The 18,210-nt window shown below is 66.9% G+C and overlaps 1 protein-coding gene across 1 annotated transcript in view; it reads left to right on the plus strand.

Moving 5' to 3' along the window:
• LOC142435544 (anosmin-1-like) overlaps window positions 1–18,210 on the plus strand; it is a 72,493-nt gene that overhangs the window by 16,604 nt on the left and 37,679 nt on the right. The window contains exon 2 of the mRNA XM_075539767.1: window positions 3,267–3,314. Coding sequence (XP_075395882.1) covers window positions 3,267–3,314 — 48 coding nt within the window. The remainder of the gene's footprint in view (window positions 1–3,266; window positions 3,315–18,210) is intronic.

An 18,210-nucleotide genomic window follows, 5' to 3' on the forward strand; every position in this document is an offset into this window, starting at 1 on the left:
CCAATGATTTTGATTCCAGAGTAACACCCCGGAAACCTGTGTCTACCCAGGTGGCCAGCTGCCCCCTGCCCCCCCTGCAGCCTGCCCACCGCCAGCTGGGAACCGTGCCCACTGGCCAAGGGGACGAGGGACCAGAGCTCTGTCAGACGCCTGCCCTGAGTGTGCGCCTGTGGGCTGCCTGCAGACTCGGCCTCTGTGGGCTTGGCTTCCTTGCCTGTGCAAAGGGCAGGCAGGACTGGGGTCTGCAGAGGTACAGGCTTGCCCTCCATCGGGGGGACGCTGGCGGGACCCCTGGACCTGGGGCGGCCAGCACCTCTGCCGGCTGGGAGAGTGCCAAGCGGGTTCACAGGGTCTTCCCGCCTAAGGCGGCTTGGAAGCAGGGTCTGGCGCCACGCTGGACGGGCAGCCAGAGAAGGCCTGAATCAGAGTCTAGGGACGGGCATGCGGCGAGTGTGGGACCCAGGCTCCGCCGGCAGTGAAAGGGGATGCGTTGTGAGGCAGCATTCTGCACAATGACCTCTGTGTACGTAATGCATTCAGGCAGCTGGTCCTAGCGCCGTGGCCGCTCCGTGATTGACCCCTGGGCTTCTACCCGCAAGGTCAGCCGGTCAAAACCACTCGCTGCCCCCAGGGAGAAGGACAGGGCTCTGTACCCCACAGCGATGGACAGAGCCAGACTCCAACCAGGGCACTTCTGCCCTGTCCTGCGGGGCCACTGGGCACCTGCACCGACCCGACGGGAGTGGGTCTGCCCCTTGGTGCCCTCTGTGTGTGGAAGCTGGACCTTGCCTCGGGAGGACGGGAGATGACCTGGGTGCGTTTGACCCACAGGGACAGCAGTGTGACGGCCCAAGGACCGCGGCTCCGTCGGGCTGGGCGTGGTGGGGCGCGTGGTCTCCGGGGCCGTGACTGTGGTTGGGACGCAGCAGTGAGCATCACGGGCACAGCCACTGCTTGGCTAGAGGTCGCTGCCACCAAGGAGCACCGGCTGCCTCGGGGCCGTGCCACGGGGCCCCCAGAGCGTCAGCAGCACCCAGGCAGGCTGACGGCACCTTCAAACTCGGGTGCAGGGCTGGTTGGCCCGAGCTCCCAGGGGGGGTGCTGCATCCCTGCGGGGGAGCATTGGACAAACTCCCCAGGGGTCGTTCAGCAAGGGCGCGTGCGGGGTCCCCGGGCACGTATCTCCTCCCGAGGGGACGGAGAACCACAGGGCCAGGGAGTCCTTGCTCGTGGGCCACCAGTCAAGGCTCCTGGAGGCAGCCCTGCAGATGCTGCCGCCAGCCGTGGTGCTGCCCCGAGGCCTGCAGGTCCTCCAGGAGCTGGATGTGCAGCTCCCCCTGGAGGCCGGGAGCTCAAGTCTGGATCTGTCCAGGGGCCTCATGTCCACCTGGACGTGGCTGCTGAGAAAGGAGCGGGGGGCGGGACCACCATGGACTCCCACGCACAGCAGGCCGCCTCCGGCTGAGAGGAAACACAGCCAGGCATCCCGTGAGCATGTTGGTCATCAGCAAAGCCTCCTCCCTGCTCAGTGACACAGGGCGGTCCAGCACAAAGCAAGGGCCGTGTCCATGAGGCAGGTGGGCAGTGAGGCCTGAACAGGAGACTCGGACCCTCCCAGGACTGAGCAGGACACACTTCCTTCTGAGATCCCGGAGCTGGCCACCGATGAGGCGGACTCCTGACCCCGAACACCCACCCCCTTCAGGGGCCAGGCTCCTGACCCCTAACACCCACCCCTCTTAGGAAGGAAAGGTCTGGAGGGGCTGGAGGGGGTGCTGGACCTGTGCCCTTGAGGTTCCACCAAGGACAGGTCCCGCCTGGCCTCAGGGAGGCTCACAGTGCGTCCAACGTGGACCTGGTCCATCGAGCCTTCTGCACACTGATTGGTGCAGCCCCCGAGGCCCGTGTGTCCAGCAGCTGCCCGAGGCTGCCCACGTGTCTTGGCAGTGCTCGGTCCTTCTCCTAGACGAGTGAGTGTAAGCTGGTTGTCTGTCCGTCTCTCACCATGCAGGACAGCCCCTGCCTCAGGCCCGGGCTTGAGATGCCCACTGCTGCCCACTGCGGTTGGCCGGGCTGCCCCGCGGGGCATGGATCTGGGGGAAGGCAGGGCCCTTCTACCGTTGCCCTCACCATGACCTTCCCCGGGTTCTGGCCTCTCCCGAAGGAGCCTTCACGGGGCGTGAGCAGCATCAGCTCGCTAACCTCAAGGTCAGCAGCTCAGAATCGCGACCTGCTCCCAGGGTGGAAGCCTGCGCCACCCCCGGCCCGGCTGCTCCGCTCTGTCTTGCACGGTCGCTGAGAGTCAGTGAGCTCGGTTTCTGCTGGACGTTCCCGGTGACCGGCCCAATTCCCACGACACGGGGCCCACGCGCGGCACCCTGGCCCCCGGGGAGCGGTCTGCAAGCAGGAGATGCTTTCTGGGGGGCGGACGGGCTGTGTCTCTGGAGGCCTGGGCGCTCAGGACGTGCCTCTCCGTCGCCGCCGGAATTCCAAGTGTCGGAGCCTCTGCGGTCTTCCCCGGGCAGCGCCTGGCTGTCGCCTGTGTGTCAGGCCGCTCCCCACCTTCCACTGGCTTGGCTCAACTGCCGCGGGCACGGGACGTGGGAGGTGGACACAGAGGCCGCCTGCCCAGCCGGGTGCTGCAGACACCCAAGGAGCCAGCCCTGCAGGGCAGTGTGTGTCAGCAGGGAAGGCCCTTGCCCGCTGCACGGTGCCCACGAGGAAGGGCCGCCGGTGCAGGCCAGCCCTGCGTGCGTCTGGCCCCTGGCCTCTCCAGCGGCCTCGGCTGCCCCCTCTGAGCTTGTAGTTTCTCAGGGTGGAGCCATGTCCCGCACGCAGGCATTGAAGTGTCCCCATCCTGGTCTCTAAGGGACAGTCTGGTGGACTGCCTCCAGGACAGACTGGCCTGTTCTGCCTGCAATCTCGGGTCCTTCCCATCCTCACCGGCACCGATTCTTCCCGGTCGGCAAGCTCCCCTGAGGCGTCCAAGTCACCGCCTTGCTCTCAACACTGCGAAAGGGTCTTGGGCAGCAGAGGCTTCCGTCCATCTGTCTCTAGACGGCTGCTGCCCTGCGCGTTGGCTGTCGATTCCTGGCCACTGCAGCTTTTCTCCGTTTGCCTCGATGTCCACTTCCTGGCTATGTGGATCCCCGCCTCTGCCCCGTCTTGCCTCTGCCCTGCCCCACCCTGGCCCGCCTCTGCCCCGTCCCGCCTGTGCCCCGCCCCGGGTCTGGCAGTCTCTAAGGAGCCCTGCTCTTCTCTTGCAGAACATCTGTTCCCTGGACTGGTGCCAGCACCACAAGCAGTGTTCCAAGGTAGGTTCCCACGGCCGTGCCCGCGCGCGGGACAACTGCCCTTATTTCAAACTACCCCGAGGTGGTCGCCCCCTGTCTCTCCCAGTGCCCTCGGCAGGGGGACCCTCTCCCAGATGGGCGGGATTCCAGGGCCGAGCAGAAACCCAGGGGCTGTGCTTGGGGACCATGGGTGCGCCTGCCTCCCAGTCTGCTGCTCTGAGGAGAGATGGTGCAGCCGCCACCGCGCTGCTCCACGTGCTGCCTGCCCGCTGCCCCGCGCTCTGCGGGCGCTGCTGCAAGGACCCCTGGGCTCCGGGCAGAAGGTGCATAAGCAGCAGCCGCTCCTGGCAAGTTTGTCCCATGGCTTTGCCTTGTGACCGGGGGTGCTGGTGCACAATCTGCTTCTGGATGGGAGCGTGGCGGGGTCACGGATGCCGTGTGTAAACAGGGGCCCACCTCGTGGCTGCTAACCCAACAGCCACCCAGAGAAAGAAACACCGGTTCACCCCTGAGGATGGCCACCTACAGGCCCCCTTGGGGCAGTCCCACTGGACATGGCCACTGGACATGGCTCTGCTCTGTCTTACCCATGAGGCTGTGACAGTACACAGTGGTGACGGCCACTGGTTGCATCTGTTATACAGTTTGTTGCGTCTATTATGCAGTTTGTTGCATCTGTTATATACTTTGTTGCATCTATTAGACACTTTGTTGCGTCTATTAGACACTTTGTTGCATCCATTATACAATTTGTTGCGTCTATGATACAGTTTGTTGCGTCTATTAGACACTGTTGCATCTATTAGGCACTTTGTTGCATCTATTATACACTTTGTTGCGTCTATTAGACAGTTTGTTGCGTCTATTAGACACTTTGTTGCATCTATGATACAGTTTGTTGCATCTATGATACACTTTGTTGCGTCTATTAGACACTTTGTTGCATCTATTAGATACTTTGTTGCATCTATTATACACTTTGTTGCATCTATGATACAGCTTGTTGTGTCTATTAGACACTTTGTTGCGTCTATTAGACACTTTGTTGCATCTATGATACAGTTTGTTGCATCTATGATACAGTTTGTTGCGTCTATTAGGCACTTTGTTGCGTCTATTGGATAGTTTGTTGCATCTATGATACAGTTTGTTGCATCTATGATACAGTTTGTTGCGTCTATTAGGCACTTTGTTGCGTCTATTGGACAGTTTGTTGCGTCTATTAGACACTTTGTTGCGTCTATTAGGCACTTTGTTGCATCTATTAGACAGTTTGTTGCGTCTATTAGACACTTTGTTGCGTCTATTATACAGTTTGTTGCATCTACAGGTACAATTTGCAGCACGTCCGTGTTCATTTTTGAGGGTTCTGTCTGCTCTCACCTTTGAGAATCCCTGGCCGCAGTATCTTACGTCCCCCAAGCCTCTGGGCGGGCAGTCCTTTCACGCCTGTTGGGGAACAGGCTTCCTGGTTAGTTGAGACCAGAGGACGCCGTCTCAGAATCTCGGCCAGAGTGTCAAAGGCGAGCAGGTGTCCTAAGGGGTCCGTGGGATTTATTCCGTGCACGTAGCCAACAGGCGTCCAAGCACATCGCCCCTCCTCTGGGTGACCGCGCGTAGACCAGGCATTTGTGAGGAGCATCGTGGGCCTGATCTCTGAGCAGACGGCGGGCAGATCTTGCTCCCCAGCAGGAAGCCCCGTTCGCATGACGGGCGGGTCCCCGCAACCACACCCACACTTCGGGACGTTGAATTCAACATTGCTGCCAACAGGCGAGCGTCCTTCTCGGTGAATCCCAGGCCATCGGGTGGCGGCCGGCTGGCTCGCGCCTGGGCCTGGGGCAGAAAGGTCAGGGCGGTTGACTGCCCCTGTTCTGAAGCTTCCCCCGCAGGACGGCACTCACTCCTGCAGAGAGGACCTTGTGGTCGTCACGGTTTCTTAGCTGGTTCATGAAATCGCTGCCCACCCACAGAGCTCTCTGTTCACGTGCTCGCCTCGTGGGGGTGCCAGGAGGCCAGCTGCACGCCCTCCGAACCTGTGTCTTTGGCCAGTGGCGTGTTCCCTGGACGGTACGCAGGGGACGTCTGTCAGCTCGATGGCTTGGCGATCCGCCGCTCACCATGAGCCTGGTGGTTCAGACCCACCTGGAGGCACAGTGGGGGAAAGGCCTGGCAGTCTGCCTGCCTGGGAAACAGCGCGGTGGGGCACAGGCCGCCTCGGCCACCCCTGAGGCAGCCAGGGCCCAAGTCCCCAAGTGGACACTGCCCTTTCCTTTCCTGTCGCCGCATTCTGGCTGCCGATGGGCTAGGGGCTGCCGGCCCTCGGGTCGCATGCAGTCGCTGGCTGGTCGGGGCTGTCAGAGAGCCAGCCCTGCCTCTGCCCGGCAAGGACACTCATTCCTTTTGCCTGGTCTTGGAGCCGGCCGCTGCCCACTCCTCTCCCACCGTCCAGAAGGATGGAATGATCCAGCCCAGTCACCGTGGGAGCTCTCGTGTCTGTCTCGCGCTGGGAGGGTCTCACCTAACAGCCCTGTGGCCATCTTGATTCAGCGCCCCCTGACCCACGGCCGGGGCAAAGCTGGGGCCACAGGCGGCCCTGGTCCCCCATATGGTTCTCCTCGGGGAGCTGCCGCCCTCCGTTGCTGTGTGCACGCAGACAGGGGCGGCCCACGCGGCGCTGGCTCGATTGCCTCTCACCATCTCCTCCCGGGAAGTGACTGATTCTCCTGTGTCCTCAGTACCCTGCCCCAGAGAAGCCACAGCGGCGGACGGCTCGGGAAGCGAGGAGAGGGGCATTCCGTTCTGTCCGCCGCCCCCGGGGAACAAACGGGGAGCTCCCCAGACTGCTCCCTGACAGGCTGCCGGCCCCCGTCCACCAGCGGCACCCATAAGAGAGAAGTGGTGCCACTTCCCGAGCCTGTAGGGGAGCTGGCAGCGGGCAGAGCAGACTCGGAGGCAGAATTCCCTAGGCCCAGGTCTCAGCTCCCGTGCGGGAGGGTCGCAGGCTGTCCGGTTGCCTTCCTGCGTGTGAAGGTGCCCAGTGAGTGAGGCAGGCAGGAGGAGAACCCACCCATCCACCTGAGGCCTGTCTCAGAGGGGCCCAGGCTGCGAGGTCGACCAGTTCCCAGGAGAGGCCCCCTTGGAGCAGGATGCCGTGTTGGGGGGACGGTGAAAAGGGGGAAGGCCCCCCACACGGTGGACTGACATGGAGCCGGGACCCCTGGCTCAACCCCGGGGGCCGTCGTGAGGACGGCCGGGCCGTGTTCCTTTCTCGGTTCCTCGGTCGGCAGAGTCGGGGCCACCTCCCGGCTCCCGCAGAGCATGGGGGGTGAAGGCCGGCGGGCCGGGGGGCTGGGGAGCGGCCTTCAGCAGGGCAGGGGCCTGCGGTGGGGATGGCCCTCCTTAGGGATGAGGTCATGCGTGTGCCCCGGCCTGGTCCTGCGCCGCGGCCATGAGGGAGGCCTGTGGACGTGGCACCGGTGGGGCGGGTGGTGGACGCGCCTCACCTCTGACTGTAGATTCCTGGCCACGTCAGCCTTTCTCCGTTTGCCTGGACATGGGAATCCCCGCCCCTTCCCTGCCCCATCCCTGCCCTGCTGTCAGCAGCGGTCAGGGGGCCCCTGGGCTAGCGGTCAGGGGGCTCTGGGCTAGCGGTCAGGGGGCTCCGGACTAGCGGTCAGGGGGCCCCTGGGCTAGCGGTCAGGGGGCTCTGGGCTAGCGGTCAGGGGGCTCCGGACTAGCGGGCAGGGGGCTCCGGACTAGCGGGCAGGGGGGGATCTCTAGGCTAGCGGTCAGGGGGCTCCAGGCTAGCGGTCAGGGGGCTCCAGGCTAGCGGTCAGGGGGCTCCGGGCTAGTGGTCAGGGGGCTCCGGGCTAGCGGTCAGGGGGCTCTGGGCTCGCGGTCAGGGGGGTTTCCAGGCTAGTGGCCAGGGGGGCTCCGGGCTAGTGGTCAGGGGGCTCCGGGCTAGTGGTCAGGGGGCTCCAGGCTAGCGGTCAGGGGGCCCCTGGGCTAGCGGTCAGGGGGCTCTGGGCTAGCGGTCAGGGGGCTCCGGACTAGCGGGCAGGGGGCTCCGGACTAGCGGGCAGGGGGGGATCTCTAGGCTAGCGGTCAGGGGGCTCCAGGCTAGCGGTCAGGGGGCTCCAGGCTAGCGGTCAGGGGGCTCCGGGCTAGTGGTCAGGGGGCTCCGGGCTAGCGGTCAGGGGGCTCTGGGCTCGCGGTCAGGGGGGTTTCCAGGCTAGTGGCCAGGGGGGCTCTGGGCTAGCGGTCTGGGGGCTCCGGGCTAGTGGTCAAGGGGCTCCGGGCTAGCGGTCAGGGGGCTCCGGGCTCGCGGTCAGGGGGGTTTCCAGGCTAGTGGCCAGGGGGGCTCCGGGCTAGCGGTCAGGGGGCTCCGGGCTAGCAGTCAGGGGGATCCAGGCTAGCGGTCAGGTGGCTCCAGGCTAGCGGTCAGGGGTCTCCAGGCTAGCGGTCAGGGGTCTCCAGGCTAGCGGTCAGGGGTCTCCAGGCTAGCGGTCAGGGGGCTCCAGGCTAGCGGTCAGGGGGCCCCTGGGCTAGCGGTCAGGGGGCTCTGGGCTCGCGGTCAGGGGGGCCCCTGGGCTAGCGGTCAGGGGGCTCCGGACTAGCGGACAGGGGGGGATCTCTAGGCTAGCGGTCAGGGGGCTCCAGGCTAGCAGTCAGGGGGCTCCAGGCTAGCGGTCAGGGGGCTCCGGGCTAGTGGTCAGGGGGCTCCGGGCTAGCGGTCAGGGGGCTCTGGGCTCGCGGTCAGGGGGGTTTCCAGGCTAGTGGCCAGGGGGGCTCTGGGCTAGCGGTCTGGGGGCTCCGGGCTAGTGGTCAGGGGGCTCCGGGCTAGCGGTCAGGGGGCTCCGGGCTCGCGGTCAGGGGGGTTTCCAGGCTAGTGGCCAGGGGGGCTCCGGGCTAGCGGTCAGGGGGCTCTGGGCTAGCAGTCAGGGGGATCCAGGCTAGCGGTCAGGTGGCTCCAGGCTAGCGGTCAGGGGTCTCCAGGCTAGCGGTCAGGGGTCTCCAGGCTAGCGGTCAGGGGTCTCCAGGCTAGCGGTCAGGGGGCTCCAGGCTAGCGGGCAGGGGGTCTCCAGGCTAGCGGTCAGGGGGGGCTCCAGGCTAGCGGTCAGGGGGCTCCGGGCTAGCGGTCAGGGCGGCTCCGGGCTAGCAGTCAGGGCGGCTCCAGGCTACTGGTCAGGGGGTCTCCAGGCTAGCGGTCAGGGGGGGCTCCAGGCTAGTGGTCAGGGGGCTCCAGGCTAGCGGTCAGGGGGGTCTCTAGGCTAGCGGTCAGGGCGGCTCCGGGCTAGCGGTCAGGGGGCTCCAGGCTAGTGGCCAGGCGGGCTCCGGGCGCCCCTCGAAGCGCCAAGCCCAGGCGTGCAGCCCAGGGGCAGTGGACAGCCTGCCCGCCAGCCCGCGGGCGCCCAGGAGCAAGCGGCTGCCCGGCTTCCTGCCCAGTGACTCCCTAACACCAGCACCCCTCAATCTGCTGCCTGGAGACGGGCCTGAGCACCTCCATCCGGGCTGAACCCGACCCTGACCCCGACCCCGACCCCCGACCCCCGACCCCCGCGGGCCCCGGGCAGCCTCCGAGCTGCGCACCCTGCAGTCCGCCCAGAGGCATCGCGGGGCGGCGGCCCGTCATCCCCCACAAACCGCAAACCCTCAGGGCGCAGCGCTGCCTTGCAGAGGCCTCTGGACAGCTGGGGCTGGTGGAGGCCGCTGGCCGCGTGTGACCACACCTTGGCCCGTCTTCTTAAAGAAAGACCCCTTTGATGGGCGCAGCTGAGGCAGTGCCCCCTCTAGCTGAGCGTCTGCCACAGCTGGGCCGCGTCTGCCCGTGGGTGCGTGGTTGGTTAGGGGTGAACTGCGGCCCCCCAAAAGGAGGTCCCGGGGCCCGTGGCTGGGGGGTTCTCAGTGGAGACGCAGGCAGTGTGCTTGCTGTCCTGAGGGCCAGCCCTGAGCGCCCACCGCAGTGACCCGTCCCTGGCAACCCTCTCATCTGCCCCAGCGTTTGCGGGGCTGGTTTATGGGCGGCCTGTCCGGAAGGAGGCCTGGTTTACAGCGTCCATGCCCCCAGGAGCCCCGTGCTCGGCCGGCTGGCCTGGCCTCTCCCTCCTGTCCTGCTGCCATGCTCCCGGGGGTCTGTCCTCGCTGACGTTCGTGTGGCCGTGGACGGGACTGCCGGCGAGGCGGCCCAGACGCATTAAAGCTTCCCCTGCCCGGTCTGACGCCGCCATCTGTCCATCCAGATGGCCAGGCGGAGAGGTGCCCTCGGTGACCCGAGAGGGGTTCCAGCGCCAAAGCACACGGTCCAACTTCACCTCAGGGCCCAGCTCACACCACGCACCGGCCTCCCTGACGAGGGACTCTGCCGAGGAGCCGTGGCCATGGCTTCGAAGGTGTCACCACTGGGCCACCAGGGTCCCCGGTGCCCCCACAAGGACCCCAACCAGGCTCGCTGCCCTCAGGTCAGTGCTGGCCACGGCAAACCCCGTGGGTTTCTGAGACCGAGGCTTCTGTTAGGGGCGCAGGACGCGCAGTCTTTCTCGCCAGGAGCGGATGCGGGTTCCCAATGCAGCGCCCCGTAGGCTTGGAGGCAGGACAGGAAACAGCCACGTCCTGGCCCGCAGCTGACCCCCTCCTTTGACATAACGACAGGGCTCCCAGCTTTGTTTCGTCCCCTCGTGGCTGACGCCTATTGAACCTGCTCTGCGGGGGAATTCTTGTCCGTTCATCCGGAATTCGTTCCCTTCTCATGGGAATGTCCTGTCTTCCTTGGCTTCCTGTCGGCTCCTCCAATGGCAAAGGCCAGTTCCTGGACCTGCCCGGGCTCAGACCAGGGCCGGCCTGCTGTTCCACGGGCAGCGTGGGTGGAGCGGGGTGTCCAGGCGGGTCTGCAGACAGTGGGCTGGTCGCCCCACCCGCATGCTGAGAACCAGCCAGACGTGCTCCTGGGTGGTGTGAGGCTGTGGGTGGAGGAGGACAGGCCAGGGATGCAGGTGGACAGGCCAGGGATGGAGGAGGGCAGGCCAGGGATGGAGGTGGACAGGCCCGGGATGGAGGAGGGCAGGCCAGGGATGCAGGTGGACAGGCCAGGGATGGAGGAGGACAGGCCAGGGATGCAGGTGGACAGGCCAGGGATGGAGGTGGGCAGGCCAGGGATGGAGGTGGACAGGCCAGGGATGGAGGAGGGCAGGCCAGGGATGGAGGTGGGCAGGCCAGGGATGCAGGTGGACAGGCCAGGGATTGAGGTGGGCAGGCCAGGGATGGAGGAGGGCAGGCCAGGGATGCAGGTGGACAGGCCAGGGATGCAGGTGGACAGGCCAGGGATGGAGGAGGGCAGGCCAGGGATGGAGGAGGGCAGGCCAGGGATGCAGGTGGACAGGCCAGGGATGGAGGTGGGCAGGCCAGGGATGGAGGTGGACAGGCCAGGGATGCAGGTGGACAGGCCAGGGATGCAGGTGGACAGGCCAGGGATGGAGGTGCATGGGCCAGGGATGGAGGTGCATGGGCCAGGGATGGAGGAGGGCATGCCCGGAATGGAGGTGGACAGGCCAGGGATGGAGGAGGGCAGGCCAGGGATGCAGGTGGACAGGCCAGGGATGCAGGTGGACAGGCCAGGGATGCAGGTGGACAGGCCAGGGCAACTGAACTGCAGGGGTGTATCCATACTGTGAGAATTGTCACAAAACCCTGGTCCACCCAGTGGCCGGCAGTTCCTGCAGTGGACCTCGGTCTCCAGGCTGCACGTCCGATGTTAGGAGAGGGCTGACTCCCCAGTGGCAGCGTGGCTTCCCCCCAGGTCCCTGGCAAGCGGGAGGGAGACAGACCTGCAGACAGGCGGGTCCTGAGCCACCGTGGGCACAGACGGGGCTTCTGAGACGCGTGTGCGGGTCCATCTCCTGGAGGAAGAGCAGGCCCGTCGGCGGCAAGCCCGTGGGGCAGCGGCTCGATGGATGGTTCAGGGTCTCCTCCATCGTCTCACGCGGTGAAGCTGAGTCAGGAGGACGGGAGCAGGGCCGGCGCATCGGCTGGTGGTGCCGGATAACAGTGCTGACGGCGCCGAGGAGGACCGGTCAGGACCGCCAACCATCTGCCTGGAAGGACCGCAGCCCGAGTGCTCCTCAGAGGCGAGGCCAGGCTGTGAGCAGGCCCCGGGCCCTGGAGGAGGGCATCGTGCCCGGGAGAGCGGAGGGGCAGCGACACGGAGGACGCCCGCGGGGACATGGACGGACTCCAAGGCCGCAGCTGCGGGCTCTGGCGTAAGAACCTTGGTGAGGCGGCGCAGGGCCGGCCGTGTTTCCCTACGTCGTGCAGAAGGCGGCTCAGAGCCGGAACCGACCTGGTGCCTAACGAGCGAAGGACCACACTTTCCAGGAGGAGGACGATGTTCGTCTCTGGACAGCCCCAAGGCCGAGAGGAGGGAGGCTGTCTGTCCAGGCTGGCGGGGACCGGAGGTACGCCCTGGGCCTGGGGCATGTGAGAGAGCCCGTTTGGCCTCGATGCCTCCGCTCTGGGGACCCACTCGCCCGCTGGCAGCCCTCCCGAATCCCAGCCCTGACCTCTGCCAGCTCAGCATGGCCAGGCCGCCCTCTGCTTGAAGCCCAGGCTAGACAGGGCCTTCCCGGCCGTGCTGTGGCCAGCGGAGGGGCTGGTGGTCAGCTGAGGGGCTGGTGGTCAGCTGAGGGGCTGGTGGTCAGCGGAGGGGCTGGTGGTCAGCGGAGGGGCTGGTGGTCAGCGGAGGGGCTGGTGGTCAGCTGAGGGGCTGATGGTCAGCGGAGGGGCTGGTGGTCAGCGGAGGGGCTGGTGGTCAGCAGAGGGGCTGGTGGTCAGCTGAGGGGCTGGTGGTCAGCGGAGGGGCTGGTGGTCAGTGGAGGGGCTGGTGGTCAGCTGAGGGACAGGTGGTGAGCGGAGGGGCTGGTGGTCAGCAGAGGGGCTGGTGGTCAGCGGAGGGGCTGATGGTCAGCAGAGGAGCTGGTGGTGAGCAGAGGGGCTGGTGGTCACTGGAGGGGCTGGTGGTCAGCCTAGGGGCTGGTGGTCAGCGGAGGGGCTGGTGGTCAGCCTAGGGGCTGGTGGTCAGCGGAGGGGCTGGTGGTCAGCCTAGGGGCTGGTGGTCAGCGGAAGGGCTGGTGGTCAGCCTAGGGGCTGGTGGTGAGCAGAGGGGCTGGTGGTCACCGGAGGGGCTGGTGGTCAGCCTAGGGGCTGGTGGTCAGCGGAGGGGCTGGTGGTCAGCCTAGGGGCTGGTGGTCAGCGGAGGGGCTGGTGGTCAGCCTAGGGGCTGGTGATGAGCAGAGGGGCTGGTGGTCACCGGAGGGGCTGGTGGTCAGCCTAGGGGCTGGTGGTCAGCGGAGGGGCTGGTGGTCAGCCTAGGGGCTGGTGGTCAGCGGAAGGGCTGGTGGTCAGCCTAGGGGCTGGTGGTGAGCAGAGGGGCTGGTGGTCACCGGAGGGGCTGGTGGTCAGCCTAGGGGCTGGTGGTCAGCGGAAGGGCTGGTGGTCAGCCTAGGGGCTGGTGGTCAGCGGAGGGGCTGGTGGTCAGCCGAGGGGCTGGTGGTCACCGGAGGGGCTGGTGGTCAGCCTAGGGGCTGGTGGTCAGCCTAGGGGCTGGTGGTCACCGGAGGGGCTGGTGGTCAGCCTAGGGGCTGGTGGTGAGCAGAGGGGCTGGTGGTCACCGGAGGGGCTGGTGGTCAGCAGAGGGGCTGGCCCTCCTGCCTGCTCCCTGGGAGGGAGCCTCCGCTGCCAGTGGCTGCAGGACTCCTGCTCCCAGGGCGCCCGTGGCCCAGACCGGTCAGCATTGCGTCCTATCAGGGACAGGCCAGGTGCAGACCTGGCTCCTCTAAGGGGGAGTCTGCCCTCGCTGTTTAGCTTAAGGAAAAAGAGGGTTTTGTTGGCGTGTCCTCGACAAGCCTCGGAGGGTCACCCTGTCCCTCGCGAGAAAGTGGGGCCGCCCTCACCCGGGTCCCCTCCAGCTCAGGCTGCCAGCCGCCAGGTCAGCGCTGGGAAACTGCCCGGTGCCCCGGCGGGAGGGACACTTCTTGGCTGTGGGCCTGCGTGTCAGATCTTGCGAGAGTGACTCGTGCTGCCAACACGAGCCTGCTGGACGTGCCGCAGGCGGTCAGTAGTGGTGTGTCCAGGTCAGACTGCGTGAGGGTCCGGCTTCCGAGGCCTTGTTGAGTCCATAAGACGGGTCAGAAGGGCATCAGGTTCAAAGGCCTTCGTGCAGACCACGGAGACTGAGTCTGCACCCTGCTTCACGGGGTCCAGTGAGGAGCCGTCCAGGGTCCAGTGAGGAGCCGTGTCCTCTTGCCCTGAGACCAGAGGCACAAGGCGGTGCCCGTGGAGGGCCAGCTCTGCCCGCTTGCACCGCCGGCCTTGCAGCCAGTAGCCAAGATGCGCTTGGAGCATGTCGCCCACGGGGAGGCCCACGTGATCCCCGGACGCCCGACTGCCCGCTGGAGTGCGACCCTCCCTCCCTCCCTCCTCCCCCGTCACGTGTCCAGGGCCGGGGTCCCGAGGGCGCCTTTGGAGAGAAGGGATGGAGCTGCCTCTTTCTGTGCATGGCCAGTTCCGGGTCCCGTCTCCGGCTCAGGGCCGCCCGGCGCTGGCCATCCGCGGCGGTTCCCAGGGCGAGGGCCAGCGGGCAGGGAGCTGGCGTTCCCGCCTGGCCCTGTGTCCTGGGCCTGGCCCAGCTCCTGGGACCCGGCGGCGGCTTTCTTCTCCGTGAAAGGCAAGCCCGGCAGAGTGATTGGCATGAGAATCCCGCGAGGAAGGATTCATTAGCGACAGGCGGGCTTCTCGGCGACGCCGCTGCTGTGGGCGCCTTTGAAGTGTCTCTGGCTGCAGAGCGGCGGCCTGTTCTGCTCCCTGGGTGCTGCCAGCGGGTCCATCCCGCCCAGACCCCGTCTACACCCCCTGCGCGGAGCGGCTGGCGTGGCCCCTCGTGGGCGTCCCTCTCAGGCGGGTTTCCCACCCCGGGAGCCTCACCCAGCGGCCAGCGCCAAGAGGGTCCCGCCAGCGGGCACCCGCGCCCCCTGGATCCCTGCGCGGAGAAGCCCCCGGGGCCGGCTCTCTCCGTGGCCTTTCCGGGCGGTGTTTGGGAGGCCGGCAAAGGGCCCGCGCCCACCGGTCACAGACACGGTGCCCTGTGGTGGCGGCCGTCCCTGGAAGCCCGGGCGCACGGAGCAAAGTGAGAAAGGGCCTCCGGTCCAGGGTGGCGACGCGGTTGTGGTCAGTCAGGTGCTGTCCAGTGGGTTCCAGCCAAGAGTGACCCCCGGGACACGGAAGGGCACAGCCCGGGCCTGAGCCGCCCCCCCCCACGTGGCCACTTCGAGGGATCGTGTTCCCCTCGGGCAGCAGCACAGGGGACGCGGCTGCTCAGTGACCCTTCGCACGGCCTCGCTGCTCTCGGGCAGGATCTCGACGCCGTCCTGCTGGGGGCTGAGCCTGAGAGAGGAGGCCCCCAGGCCGCCCCACGGTGGAAGCTGACCACACGCCCCCCGGAAGCGCCCGGTGCTGTAGGTGGGGTCAGGGAGTGGCCTCCGGTCCACACGGTCAACCCCCGAGGACGTCTCAGCCTGGCCGTGTCAGCCGGGCGTCAGGCTCCGTCTCCCGAGGCCGTGGGCCGTCAGCTCAGCCCTCCTGCTGCTCCGACCCCCCCCCCTGTGAGAAATCACGTCCATTGATATCAGTTGTCATTTAATCTTCGTGCAAACACGTGAAACGAGGGCGTAATCTCATTGTTACTAATCGAACGTCACGATCCACAATTAACTCCCAGTGACCAGTCACAGAGCGATGTGGAACTGAACTTTGGAAAGACTCTGTGTTCCCGAGGGTCTCAGGTGACCCCCAAAGGGCCATTGACCCCCTGAAAGGGCCATTGACCCCCCAAAGGGCCATTGACCCCCCAAAAGGGCCATTGACCCCCCCAAAGGGCCATTGACCCCCTGAAAGGGCCATTGACCCCCCAAAGGGCCATTGACCCCCCAAAAGGGCCATTGACCCCCCAAAGGGCCATTGACCCCCCAAAAGGGCCATTGACCCCCCCAAAGGGCCATTGACCCCCCCAAAGGGCCATTGACCCCCTGATAAGGGCCATTGACCCCCCAAAGGGCCATTGACCCCCCCCAAAGGGCCATTGACCCCCCCCCAAAGGGCCATTGACCCCCTGAAAGGGCCATTGACCCCCTGATAAGGGCCATTGACCCCCCAAAGGGCCATTGACCCCCTGAAAGGGCCATTGACCCCCTGATAAGGGCCATTGACCCCCCAAAGGGCCATTGACCCCCTGAAAGGACCATAGACCCCCCCAAAGGGCCATTGACCCCCGAAAGGGCCATTGTGATGCAAAGACGGAGACCTGCTGTCCCGCCGGGGGGCTGCGGTGCTGGGCCTTCCTGGTCGGGACGGTTCTGTCGCGGGCAGGGGTGCGAAGCAGAGCCCGGAGGCCCGGCCGCTGCCCTCTCAGCCCGCCGACACCCATGGGGCGCGAGCCAGGCCCTGCTCCCCCTCCACCCCGCCCGCCCCCGAGAAGCCCCTTCCCAGCCCGTGTCCGTCCGTCCGTCCGCCGCCTCCAGGCCCCACAGCTCCTCGGGCCCAGCCCACCGAGCCGGCGTGAAATCGGCCCTGAAAAGCCTTGCCGGCTGGGCCGGGGCTGCACAAAGGCGGCCTTCTTCCCGGCGCAGCCGCGTCGGTGGCCCGGCCGTTCCACTGGCCCCAGGGACGGGTCCTGGCTCTTGTCGCCGGGTGAGGTCAGGCCCGAGGACGGCTGGGTCCTGGGAGCGCCGGGGGGGTGGGGGGGGCTCGGCCCCCGAAAGACCAGGACAGACAGCAGCTGGGGTCCCGAGCGGAGGCGCCCCCCCCCCAGAGACGCCGTCCGCCCGTCCATCCGTCCACCAGCCCCTCCCAGCGGCGGCTGGCCCGGGCTGTGCTGTGTCCCGTCTCCGCAGTGGACCTCCGGCCTGTGCGTCAACGACAGCCCATCAAGGCCCCACCGACTGCCCGGCCACCGAGGGACGAGCGTGTACCCCTGGTCAGCGGATGCTCCCTCGAGGCCTGGACGGCGAGGCGCTGGTCACCTGCTTTGGGCGCGTGGTTGGGAGGGGCAGTGTCTGCAGAAGGACGCTGCGCTGGGCAGAGTGGACGGCGAGAGAGCGGGAGGAGGACCCGCAGAGACGCATGGACACTGCAGCAGTGACCACGGGCGCTGGCCGGCGGACAGTGGAGGGCGGTGTTTCCTGCTGTCGGCTCAGGGTCACAGCGGCATCGGTCGGCCTGGCCACCTCACTGTGGACGGGTCAGCCCCGGCCCCTTCTGACTCCCTCACACCCAGAGGACGGCGTCGGGATGCCCTGCACGCCTGGGCTGTCGGCCTCTCTGGAAGCAGGCTGTCTCCGCGTTCTCCGAGGAGCAGCTGGTGGGTTTGAACCGCTGACCGTCCTGTTACCAGCCCATTGCTCAAGCGCGAGGCTCCTTCAAAGCCCAGCTGGATCAATCCATCAAGCAGTCAATCACATAAACGAGCTCACTGCCATCAAGTCAATGCTGCTTCATCTGGGCCGCGATCTGCGGGGCGGGCAGCTCGAATCCACCTGAGGCTCGGAGGGAACGACTGGGCTGTCCACTCCGTCAGCGTCTCCGTCTCGGGAACCCACGGGGCCGCTCTGAGGCAGCACCGACTCGGTGCCGGCGAGCACCATTGACCGCGTCCACGCGGAAGCCAGCCCACGGCCGGGGGCTTTCTGCCCGGGGTTCCTCTGCCGGGCTTCTTGCTTGGAGTCTGGTCGCCCGTCTGCGTGCGCGGTGCAGTGTCCACTGTGTGCCGGGCAGGCTGGACTCCCGACTGAGGCGGCGGCCTCCCCGGCCCGGGAGCTGGAGTGCTTCCGCCCCGCTGCTCCCGGTGCAGGCGCGCCCTGCTGCTGCGAGCTGCTCCCACCCTCCCCGAGCTTGCACGACGGCACTGCCCCTTCTTAGCCGCCCCCCCATCGCTCTGAGGCTGGAGCCCGTGGCTCAGCCCCGTCCACCCTCCTCCTGCAGACCCTCCACCCTTCCCACGGCCCTCCCGTGACCAAGCACGACGGGCGCCTCTGGGGACCGGCCTCTCCCGGCTGCATGTCCCACGCACACGAGACCAAGTCCCATGTGCGGATGAGGCTCTGCTGCCCGCCCGTGGCTCAGCGGGCAGCTCAGGCGCCCGGCCACCAGGGGACACGGGGCTGTCAGGCCTGGTGCTCTCTGTGGGACACGGGGCCGCTGCCACTTGCCCCGCCACCGCCCAGCGTTCTCCGTGGCTTGTTGCAATCCACACAGCCATGCCTTTGCATAGCCCATGGCACACAGTCAGCCTCTCCCTGGCCATTGGCACACAGTCAGCCTCTCCCCGGCCAGTGGCACGCAGTCAGCCACTCCCTGGCCCGTGGCACGCAGTCAGCCTCTCCCCGGCCAGTGGCACGCAGTCAGCCTCTCCCCGGCCAGTGGCACGCAGTCAGCCTCTCCCCGGGCAGTGGCACGCAGTCAGCCTCTCCCTGGCCAGTGGCACGCAGTCAGCCTCTCCCCGGGCAGTGGCACGCAGTCAGCCTCTCCCCGTGGCGGGTAGGCCTGTGGCACGCAGTCAGCCTCTCCCTGGCCTGTGGCACGCAGTCAGACTCTCCCCAGGCAGTGGCACGCAGTCAGCCTCTCTCTGGCAAGTGGCTCGCAGTCAGCCTCTCCCCGGGCAGTGGCACGCAGTCAGCCTCTCCCCGGGCAGTGGCAGGCAGTCAGCCTCTCCCTGGCCTGTGGCACGCAGTCAGCCTCTCCCCGGGCAGTGGCACGCAGTCAGCCTCTCCCCGTGGCGGGTAGGCCCGTGGCACGCGGTCAGCCTCTCCCCGGGCAGTGGCACGCAGTCAGCCTCTCCCCGGGCAGTGGCACGCAGTCAGCCTGTCCCTGTGGC

The sequence above is a fragment of the Tenrec ecaudatus genome, chromosome Y (assembly GCF_050624435.1).
Source record: "Tenrec ecaudatus isolate mTenEca1 chromosome Y, mTenEca1.hap1, whole genome shotgun sequence".
In the NCBI taxonomy this organism is placed as follows: domain Eukaryota; kingdom Metazoa; phylum Chordata; class Mammalia; order Afrosoricida; family Tenrecidae; genus Tenrec; species Tenrec ecaudatus.